This window comes from Anarhichas minor, unplaced genomic scaffold (genome assembly GCF_050575085.1).
Source record: "Anarhichas minor isolate MPS153535 unplaced genomic scaffold, ASM5057508v1 ptg000114l, whole genome shotgun sequence".
NCBI classification, from domain to species: Eukaryota; Metazoa; Chordata; class Actinopteri; order Perciformes; family Anarhichadidae; genus Anarhichas; species Anarhichas minor.
The window spans coordinates 593,737-605,348 of NW_027466560.1; the positions used below are offsets into that span (position 1 = coordinate 593,737).

Here is an 11,612-nt window from a genome sequence, read left to right on the forward strand (position 1 = left end):
CATAATCTGCATTAAAGGAGAGCGTGTGAGACATAAACTGAGTTATTTTTCGCCTATTGTGTCGTTCAGCGAGCCGAGCGCTTCATAAGCAAAGAAAAAACAACTACATGTGACTTCCCTTCAGGTCTGTACCCAACTGGTCTCCATGGTGAGAGTGTTATGTGTGTGATTACACTTAACACTGCCTCTGCCCAAGGCCAAATGGGCGGTGGAGTGTGTGACTGTGTGTGTGTGTGTGTGTAACTGTGTGTGTGTGTGTGTGTGCAGACCAGAGGGTGGGGCCTGCTGGTTCACTCACGACCTACAGTATTTCTCTCTGTAGTACAAACACTGGTTGGTAGGACCGGGAAATGACCCAGTTGCCAAAATATTACTTAACAGGCAGAGAGCTTGGAGACTGTTGACACAATTCACATTATATAACCATTATGTGACAATTTATGGTGTTTATAACGCAGATTAAGAGACTTTAAAGGACCACAACAGTGTGCCTGCAAGTTTTTGCTCCTCACCTACAATCGTGTATACCGACCATTTTCACAGAGAATTAAAAAATATATATTTCTAGATGTATTTCTGTAAAAAACATTTGTTTTCATTAATTTCTAAGGTTTCTAAGGATGTGTAATGAATCACAGTAAACATCAAGTTATTTGGTGACAGTGTCACATTATTGTTGTGTAGTTTAAAGCTGCTCCAATCAATATTTCTTCATCAACAATGTCTCATATTACTATATTTTGGTTGCGAGTAGCTCCACATTTTAAATGTGAACAGTGTTTCACAGGTTTGAGTGTGTCCGTGGGTCTTTGGTAGTGTTTCACAGGTTTGAGTGTGTCCGTGGGTCTTTGGTAGTGTTTCACAGGTTTGAGTGTGTCCGTGGGTCTTTGGTAGTGTTTCACAGGTTTGAGTGAGTCCGTGGGTCTTTGATAGTGTTTAACAGGTTTGAGTGTGTCCGTGGGTCTTTGGTAGTGTTTCACAGGTTTGAGTGAGTCCGTGGGTCTTTGGTCGTGTTTCACAGGTTTGAGAGCACCGAGTGTAGACTGCTGGTTAAAGCGGATGAGCCTGTTTAATTGTTTGTTGTGTTTTTTGTTTTGCATCCTGGCATCGTTCGCTATCAATCAACGTCATGACGTGTTTCTCCTCTTAAAGCAGCTACATGTAACTTCCCCTGTAAATATAAAACAACAGCAAACCAAGAAGAAGCTTCTTTTTTAATTCATCATTCTGGACTGAATGCATTTAGCAGCATGCTGTATTTGTGACAATCCAAAGATGAAAGTAGGTCATCCTTACAAGGAGCACTTGAAGGCATCATTGGGGAACGGGTCAGGGTGTCTATTTATAGCCTCAACACTTCTCTGACTGTTTCCTCCTGCTTGTTGACACTGGGCCAGTTTTCTTTTGTTGTGCCTCGGTTCATTTCAGACTTTGTTATGTTCCAGCGGAGGACATTTTTCCTTTCGACATCACAGTGTTTCATAAAATGACTCAAACTTTCCACCGAGGCAGATCTGCAGTCAGCTGAGCTGGACAGTCGATGAGCAGCAGAGATTAAACAAGTGACACATTAAGGGGGAAATGATAATAATCTTTTGGTGTTTTAAGAAAAAAGTACCTGAACATTTAGAGATCGTTTCACACTGCACAAAAAAACCCATTAACACCCAGAAAAGTTAAAATTGGCGTTTATTCAGGGGACAAATGACGTGACAGGGGATTCACTCATTTTGGGCCCTTTTACGGTGCCATGCTGTGAGGCTTGTTAAAGTGAATATATAGCCTAATAAATAAAACACATCAGGGATTTGGACAATTATTGTAATTTATAAATGCACAAAGCATAAAACTGATATTTTCTCCTCAGAGTCACCAGACTCGATTTGAGCTTTGACATTATGTGTCATCATGTCCCACAGTGCACCACACTGAGCCGGACGTGAGGGATGATACCTGACAAGTTATACGCTGCACCGTTGTGACGCTGCACCAGATGGTTTGTTCCGTCGCCAGCTGTTTAGTCTGCTGGCCCGACAGACTCCTGTGTCACAGGTCCAATTACACCGCTGAGCTTCGATTAAATTTAAAAAAAGTTGAGAATATATAAAGCTAGGAGTTTTTATACATAAAAAAAATTTCAATGACCATCTGGGTTTAAGTATCACCACGACACTCACGTCACATCGTCTGTAGAGACATTCTTGTTTAGCTCCTGTTATTCTCATGTTTTTTGTTTTTCTCTTCATGTGGAAGGTGGTTCTCTGAATTTTTCCTAACAATCAGAAGTGAGCCTTAAATTACAAAAGATTGAGACGACACGTTGCTCCAGATACCAACCAGTACTCTTACATCACATCAGTTTGTGGTCATTTCATTCAACAACAGTTGAGTTTGAATTATGCACCACGTCAGCATAATAACAACTGAAATGCAACCTTCACACGAGGCCTCTCTACACCAGGGCCACCAGACTAGACAACAATGCGGTCCTAATCTCCTATTATTGAAGTTAGTAGTGTGATCAAGTGGTGCATATTCTCATGTTGATGTACTCCGGAGTAAATGTGAGGCCTTCAGGGTTCCCTGAGGTCTTGACCTGGACAAATACTCAAAAACAACAACCTCTGACTGAAGAAATAAGCTAAACTTCACCGTCGAGAGGGGGAATTTGAGACAAAAAGCTCACATGAAAACTGACCAGATTGACCAGAAAATTAGATTTCATTTAGAGTTACATCTCTGACTCCTTCGGTGTGTGTTTGAAGAGTGACCTTTTATAACTCTGGCTGTGAACTTTCACAGGACAGGAAGGCAGGAAGTGGAGAGAAGGAGGAGGGGAGGGGAGGAAACAGGACGAAGACAGGAAGGAAGGAGCTGCACAGGAAAGGGTGGGATGGAGAGAATTAGAGACAAATGGGTGGAACAGGAAGGAGATCTGTAAAGGCCGTATCGGAGGATTTGCTGAGCATGCCTTTTTTTTCAGCAACACTCATTGATCCACTCTGCCCGTCTATGTGAATCCTTTACTGACTCATGTTTTATGAGAGATATATGATGTCCGGAGGATTTGTTCGCCTCTGTCAGATTTCCATTTCCTTTGATTGACAAACAGATTAAATTAGATCTGTGGAAGAGTGATGTTTCCTATAACCATGGATGGGCTACTGACTGGGACTACCAGGCACAGGCCCAGGGGCCCAAAGTGTCAGGGGGCTCCCTGGTCTTCACCTAAAAAACAGTCCCTCGAAGAGACATGTACCAACCAGGAAGAGAGGACCACAAAAAAAAACATAAAACGACTGCAAAGAGACACAAAAAGATCACGAAGAGACTCAAAATGACTACAAAGAGACACAAAACAACTACAAGGAGACATAGTTTTTGTTGGATTGAAACCGTCTCTTTACCTTCAACCCAGAACAAAAACATTATTATTTTAACAGATTTGATTTATAGCCGGTATGTTGACCAACTTTCTTCAAACTTTAACAAACTGGAATAGAAAATGAATCATATGTAGTCATCCTGTGGACAGTGTTATATAGTTTAAGTGTCATGAACCCATAAATGTGTATGATATTAAAAACGCTGTTATATACACGACCATCACCTCGACCTCGCTCTTGTCCTTCTAGATTATTCATGAATATTACCCGACAATCACGACACAGACAATAGAAACAAAGACGTGAACCCAAACTGCTCTTTCTGTGATAAATATTCAGAAACAGTTTCACAAAAAATACAATAATATCTGGCCTTTAAAGACGTTACATTATGATGTGATATTTGCTGCTTCAAAAAAAATAAGACATTTCCTTTGGAATAAATATGTTTTTATTCATAAATGTAAATTTAACATTTTATTAAAACAAATTTAGTTGTTTGTTTTCCTCGAGGAAGTTGGGCAATATGTGAAACTACTTTATAATTTAACAAAAAGGCTTACTATGTGTATGTTTTATAATATTTGTGTCTATTCTGATATATCTTATTCATATTTTCTATTTTTTAAATATGTCTTATACTATTGTACTAGTGTTTTAATGTTATGCACATGACATTTGATATATATATATACATATATTACTATATATATATATGTTTTATAATTTATATATAGTATTATAGCCAAATTCCTTGTTATGTGTGACGTTCTTGGCAATGAACCAATTTCTGATTACAAAAAAGAAAAACGTTTGAGCTCTGTCTGCCAAGTGCGCATGCGCGTAGAGGGAAGCGGAAGTAAGCATCATGTCGACAGAGGACCCGTTTTTCGTTGTGAAGGGGTGAGAAACGTACACATTAAGACCTAAAACCCGCCGATATCTCGAGCTAATTCAAGCCGTTACGCATTGAAAGCTTAACAAGAAAGCGAAGATTATGTTTTCCTTTAAAAAAATAAAAGTTACATGAGCGAAGTTGAGGCTAAAGCTAGCTGTAGCTAACTAGCATCGGGTGCTACCAGCAGCGCAGAGGGGGTCAGTGTGTGTGTTGACGTTTGTTTTTAACTAATTAAAGAGTCACTTCCGCTCTGACAGCTGGCTCGCGGTACAGCTCTGGCACTCCGCTGTCAGGCAGTTTGCGAGGCGCTGCGAAGTTAAGAGAAAGGATGCTAACATGTAGCTGCTGTGTTTTGTTTTGGTTAAACGAGGGGCGTGGCTGTAGGAGACATGTTGGGGGGGGGGGAAACAAAGTGCCAGGTGTCTGGGTGAAAGGTGAAGTACACTAGATAACTGTGTGTGTGTGTGTGTGTGTGTGTCTGTTTGTATGTGTGTGTGTGTGTGTGTGTGTGTGTGTGTGTGTGTGTGTCTGTCTCTCTCTGTGTGTGTGTGTGTGTCTCTCTCTGTGTGTGTGTGTGTGTGTGTGTGTGTGTGTGTGTGTGTGTGTGTGTGTGTGTGTGTGTGTGTGTGTGTGTGTGTGTGTGTGTGTGTGTGTGTGTGTGTCTCCAGGGAGGTGCAGAAGGCCCTGTCTCGAGCACGGGCCCTGTTCGATAGATGGGAGGAACTGCTGCAGGATGGGGCACAGGTGAGCTTTGCCAACAGATCTTTAATCACATTGTTGGTATTACATTTGTCTCTTTAAATCTGTATTAAATGTGCTCAAACATTCCAGTCCTACACGTAAAGGAGGCTTCACAGCCTGTTTTCAGGGCTCCTCTAACACACCACACACATCTAATCAAGAGAGTGTGAAAATGAAAACGCGTCCGTGGTGAGTTGAACTGTAGTTAACAGAGTGTCCTTTGGGTTCTGTGGTCTGAAGGTGAGCCGGGATGAGCTGGACTGGAGTGCCAATGAGCTGAGGAACTGTCTGAGGGCCATAGACTGGGACCTGGAGGACCTCAGTGAAACCATCAGTATCCTTTCAGCAGAACAACTCTCTCTCCCTCCTCCACACAACCCGTATCCTCACATGACCGACAGTATTCACACAAAACAAACGGAGGCTTTGTGTCACCCTCGCCTCCCGTCATCTCTCCACGTAATCAGCAGACGTCGTAAAACCATGTTTTACTTGTATGATAATTAAACAAATATCAGAGAGCCTCTCAGTACGTAGAATAATGCATTTGTTTCAAACCTCTACACATTATTTGCAGTACATGTACACCAGTCGGACACATTCAGGTACACTTCAATGATCCACTTTCAGCTGTTGTTACTGAATGCATGACAACGTGCTCAGCAGTGTCGGGTTCCTTAACCTGCTCAGGTATCGTGGAGTCCAACCCGGGGAAGTTCAGACTGGGAGACGAGGAACTTCAGGAGAGGAGAGGCTTCGTGGAGCGGACCAGGGAGTCTGTCCAGGTGAAACTCATCAAGTTAGATTTTTATTAAGAGGTTGTCAAATATCATAGTTCACTAGTTTAATTATTTATATGTGTGTGTGTGTGTGTGTGTTGTGATTTAATTGCCTGAATTTGCTGAAAAATATAAATCGATTAAAAACTGATCGACAAATCAATGTCAGCTAATTTGTCTGCAGATAAATAATAAAGTGCAGAAATGTCCAAAATATGTTTCTGGCAATTTAGAATCAGTGTAGCCTCTAGTTTCAAGTCTTCTTCAATACAGCATGATGTTCATTTAGTACATTATGGTCCATTTAGAGTCAAACAGACCATAAAGCAGGGTGTGCTTTAGGGCGGGGCTACACGGTGATTGACAGGTCTCTACCAGAGACATATACGACGTCTCTACATCCAGATATGGTCACTTCCTGTTCACTGGTTGCGGAAAAAACAACATGGTGACGGCGAAATCACCGAATTCAAGTCTTCATAACATCCACAAAGCAACGAGTGACGTCACGATGACAGTCTGTGTGTTTCACTGTGATTCTCTTGTCGGGAGACATTTAATTGATTCTCCATCGTTACTCGTTTTGTCTGCGTCCACCTCCGTGTAACACTCGGCTAAAGGTAGCGTCCTTCAAATAGAGCTGAGTCATCAGAGACAAACAAAAGAGCTTTAATACCGACGGGAACAAAAGGCCTCCTGACGCTCTCATCTGATCACAGTAATGGAGGTCTCTGCACTGAGCCGGGCTTCTAAAGGTGTGTGTGTGTGTGTGTGTGTGTGTGTGTGTGTGTGTGTGTGTGTGTGTGTAGGACATGAAGGATCAGCTGTCCAGCCCTTCTGCTGTGGCTCAGGCAGAGAAGAAGAACAGAGAGGTAGGTTCATGTGTAATAAGTAATGTGTGTGTTATAAGCTCTACTCACCCCTCATGAACAGTTCCATCAACAGACTTTGTGTCGTCTGATCTTCAGAGAGCTCATCTCGCGCTCAGATCTTACTTTAGTTCATCTCTTCACACTCCGCTGATGTTTCGCCTCCTCGCTTTGACACATTTCCATCTCGTACAGAAAAAGTGAAACTAAATGTTGCGTCTTATGATTGTGAATGTGACGTGAACATCAAACTCACTGTGTTCTGACCTCAGGTCTGATGTTTGCAACCGTCATACACACACTCCTTTGTTCCCCATTAACTGTCTCTGTCTGTCTCTCTCTCTCCCCCCCTCCCTCCCTCCCTCCCTCCAGGCTCTGCTGACGTCTTCAGGACAGGACAGGTCAACAGGACTTGAGGCCCATCTGGTGTCTGCTAACTCCAGATACACCCAGGACCAACAGGAGCAGCAGCAGGTAGAGAGGGATGCTGGATGATGAGGAAACCAGAAGCGGTTACAATGCGGTCCAGAGTTAGCGGTTCTTTAGAGGTTCTGGAGTGAGACGTCCTCGTCTCAAACGTCCTCTCTCTGTCTCTGTCTCTCTGTCTCAGTGCAGCGTGAGACTCACATCAGGAACAGAGAGAAGAAAACATTTAAATAAAACCAATAAAACCGGTTTGAGTGAGAGGACAAAGGATGAAAGAGAGATGAAGAAAGAGAGCTTTCATATTCTCTAAAGAATTCAACTTAAGAGACATTAAAGAGGACCAGTTGTCTCTACGTTGCTAATACACATTTGTAATGGTGTTGTGTGACTTCTTTAGTTGTGAAATAAGACGTCTTGTAAACTCCCACACGAGAGCGTCCGAGCCGTTAGTTCGTACGAGGAGACGTTAGCAGACGAGGACGACTCCGTCACGGAGAGACAGCGTCTCCTTCTGTCTGCTGTACGAACGTTCACGACTCAACACGTCGCTGTGAAGCTCAGCTTCAGTGTCACAGGGCAGTTTGTCCGTTTCTGCTTCCCGTGGTGTTGAATGACGGAAATATTTCTTTCCGCACATCTTGTGTCAGGTTGTGGTTTTTACTACAAAAAAAAACGACAGTGTTCATACGCTGAGGATGAAGGGTAACTGTGTGTGTGTGTGTGTGTGTGTGTGTGTGTGTGTGTGTGTGTGTGTGTGTGTGTGTGTGTGTGTGTGTGTGTGTGTGTGTGTGTGTGTGTGTGTGTGTGTGTGTGTGTGTGTGTGTGTGTGTGTGTGTGTGTGTGTGTGTGTGTGTGTAGCTGATCGTGCAGGAGCAGGATGAGCAGCTGGAGTTGGTGTCGGGCAGCATCAGAGTCCTCAAAGACATGTCGGGACGCATCGGGGACGAGCTCGACGAGCAGGCTGTGTGAGTGCACACACACACACACACACACACACATAATGCATAATTCCACTCAAACAATTAGATGTGACATCCAGGCGGCAACCTCCGGTTCTACCGAGTGAAGTCAAAGCTTCATGTCTTAAAGCTGCATTCTCTCTAGTGTCCACCAGGGGGCGACTCCTCTGGTTGTATAGAAGTCTATGAGAAAATGACTCTACTTCTCTCTTGATTTATTACCTCAGTAAACATTGTAAACATGAGTTTATGGTCTCAATCTCTAGTTTCAAGTCTTCTTCAATACAGCATGATGTTCATTTAGTACATTATGGTCCATTTAGAGTCAAACAGACCATAAAGCAGGGGATGCTTTAGGGTGTGTTATCAGAAGGAATTCTGGGAAACGTATGAAATCATAACGGCTGAAGTAGAGCTGTTGAATCACAGGTCAGGACAAACTCTACATGTTCAGCTTCATTACAACTCTGTAATATTAATGGAGGTAATAAAACACTCCGAGGCCTTTAGAAGTTCCTGTTTCCTCCTCTTTAAAAAGTAGAACTGTGCATGTGAACAATGTTTAAATGTGCGTGTGCGTGTGTGTGTGCGTGTGCGTGTGCGTGCTCCTCGTGGTGTTCAGCATGTTGGGGGACTTCGGAGACGAGATGGACCAGACGTCGTCCCGGATGGACTCGGTCCTTAAGAAGCTGGAGAAGGTGTCTCACATGACCAGCAGTGAGTTTACACACACACACACACACACACAGAGTTACCTTTGTTGCTGATCTGTCTTCATGAGAACGTGTCTGCTTTAATCCACGAAGACATCTGGAGGCTGTGAAGTGTCGGTTCCAAACTTTAGCAGATTTACCTTAAAGTCTTTAAACCCGTCGCACAAAAGAAAGATCAATTCCACCACCTATCAGGCTAGTTATTAATAACCTTGGGTTGCACAATATGTACAGTTCAGCTGTAAAACAACATTTAATTCCACTTTAGCTGAAGCTGATTTAGTTTTCTTTCAGCTCTGCGATGTGTTTACTTTCAGTCGGGGGAACTTAACTGTTCGTACGTCGATCATCACTCCAGCTTCAAAGGGATTATTATTATAATCACACAGTTTAGGATGAACAGAGGAGGCGACTCGTCTTCTGGTTCCAAAGTGTTGCTTCCTCACGTAGTTTAGATATTTGTCTTAAACGATGAACTTCAATGAACCGGTGCTGCGTCTCCTCTGCGTCTCCTCAGGTCGGAGACAGTGGTGTGCCATCGGCGTGCTGGTCGTCATCATGATCGTGGTCCTCATCCTCTTCTTCGCTCTCTGAGGCCGGCAACCTCCGACCCCTCGACTACGTTCAGCGACGGACGGACAGATGGACATGGGTCCCCCCCGTCCCACCCCCCCTCCTGTCCCGTCCCTTTCCTTCCCTCTGAGGAGAAGCCGGTGACCCGCAGACAGAAGTGAGGAGAGAAGCCTCCTCCTCTCTGCTTTTAATCATTCTAGTGGACAAACGAGAACAGCAGAGCAGACTCCGGTGTTATTACGTCTGTCCCATCGGTGCGCTCGGGTTATTGTTGGAGATGATGGTACTCAGTGGAGGGGCGGGACAGGAGCTCTTGTCAGGTTAAAAACACAAATGTGTAGAAACGTTAAGCAAATCAAGATACTTCTATGTTTTAATAAGTACATTCGTATTTTAAATGTACTCCCAGCAGCTCAACACTTCGTCTCGTTTTCAGTTCACGTTTTCAGTTCACGTAAATAAATATGAATTTATTATTAACTGTTAAATCAAGAAAGATGCGTGTGGGGGGGGGGGGTGTTTCAGTGCTGCCTTAAATATATTTTTGTATATCGTGGACATGTGCAGTGTGTTTATGTGCCTACATCTCGTCATCGGTTGAGTCGGAGGAGAATCTTTTGTTGCTCTGCAGGTTTTTGTTTCCTCCGGTCACACTAACCCGTAGACTCCCCGCTCGTCCTCTCGGCGCTGTGGCCGAGCGGACGCGCGCGGTTTGAGTTCCCGATGGAGGTTCCGTCTCCTCGGGGGGTTGAAGCCGGGTCAGCACAACGTTCGGCACACGATTGGTGGATTCTTTGTTCGTCTCACTGGGCGGCGAGAGACGAGCCTCGTCTCGGAGCGAATGGGTTTGTGATGAGAGGAGGAGGAGCGGTTGCCGGGCAGGATGCCTCCACACTGAGCCTGATCCAGGCCGACGGCTCCCTCTGCTGGAGGCCTCGTTGTTCCTCTGTGACAGGTGACGCTGTGTCACAGCGCTGTATAAATGTAAAGTTAAACGCTTTGACATCATGTACAAAGACTTCTGTTTTTGCAGAATCATTTTTTTATGTGTAATCCTGTGTGATCCACATTTCTTTTCTTTTTCTTTTGTCAGCCAGAGCTCAGCGTTACACATTTCTCCTGAGACGTTTTGGGTTTTCAGAGGTCAGGTGTCCCAGGATTCTATGCGGGTGGAGTTCGGGGACGAGCTCCTCTCGGTAGTTCCTGTGTGTTTAGTGTGTTTTCACATATTCAAGCCCTCGCTCCTTAAATGCCTCCGTGGGGAAAATGTCTGCAAGCACAAATGAAGCGCTCCCGTCGCGAGTCCCCGTTAAGAGACCAGAGGTCTGCAGGTAGAGGGTTCTCCATCATGTTTGGATTCAACTACATTTACTGCATAATACTGTAACATCACATCTGTATGAGAGAGTATCACAGAGAGCTTTACCTTCCACATCTGGTCCTAAAACGCTGATTTGATTAGTCAGAGTTCTTTCTATCCTGTAAACCACAAAGAGCAGCTTCGTCTTTCTCTTTGGCACAAACCAAACCGTATTTATTTGTTTCATTGTAACCGTCTGCTGCAGGACGAGGATCTGAATGTACCGATATTTCTTATCTTCCATATACATGAAGAATACATGTGACTTGGCTGCTGTTGACAACTGAACAGAACATGATTGTTTTCTGGCGTTTAAAGTTTCATTAAACTTGTTCAACGTGAATTTGACTTTGTGTTTTTTAAATGATGAATTATAAGACTTGTTAAAGAGGCTTTTAAACATCGGTGCGTCTATGTTTAGACCTGTGTGTGTGCTCGAGCGCGTCTCATCCGCGTCCCTCTGAGCTTTGTGTTTCAGATGAAAAGCTTCCACCAGCGAACGTCTCAGGACCGACTTTTAATCGAGAGCGGAGCCGTCGTGTGAAACGACATTTGCTTTATCTGTGATGAGCAGAGCGCCGGTCCCACGAGGGAGGAGCGACATCATCATTTAAATTAAAATACAGCTCGTCGCTCTAAGATAAGATTCTACAAGACTGATCTGATGCGTTTAGCTAGTTTATATCAAATGTCGTAATAACATTTTGTATGTCGAAAAATATCATGAAAACAAGTCATGGTATAGTATGTCGAAAAATATGAGAAAGTCATGACTACTTGTACTTTGTCCACCACTGTACCCGAGCAGGAGACATGTTTAAAGGCAAAAGCATCTGAGGAAATAAAGGGACATTCAACGTCTCATTCTGCAGTTCCCACTTGTGGCCACAGTGGCCGCTGTTCTGCAG

General features: G+C 43.8%; 1 protein-coding gene across 2 annotated transcripts; it reads left to right on the forward strand.

Annotated features, from left to right (window-relative positions):
- The first annotated feature begins 4,214 nt into the window (after positions 1 to 4,214).
- Positions 4,215 to 11,047, forward strand: stx10 (syntaxin 10). 2 transcript variants are annotated; one of them, XM_076083004.1, is made up of 9 exons: positions 4,215 to 4,289; positions 4,953 to 5,028; positions 5,266 to 5,359; positions 5,716 to 5,810; positions 6,614 to 6,676; positions 7,046 to 7,147; positions 7,958 to 8,064; positions 8,681 to 8,775; positions 9,289 to 11,047. In XM_076083004.1, exons 1-9 carry the CDS (start codon positions 4,255 to 4,257, stop codon positions 9,363 to 9,365), a joined length of 744 nt encoding a protein of 247 aa, XP_075939119.1. In that variant the 5' UTR covers positions 4,215 to 4,254; the 3' UTR covers positions 9,366 to 11,047. The 2 variants fall into 2 exon arrangements, with proteins under 2 accessions (XP_075939119.1, XP_075939121.1); XM_076083006.1 differs by lacking the exon at positions 4,215 to 4,289 and having other exon boundaries at positions 4,974 to 5,028; positions 5,266 to 5,405.
- The last annotated feature ends 565 nt before the right edge of the window (positions 11,048 to 11,612 follow it).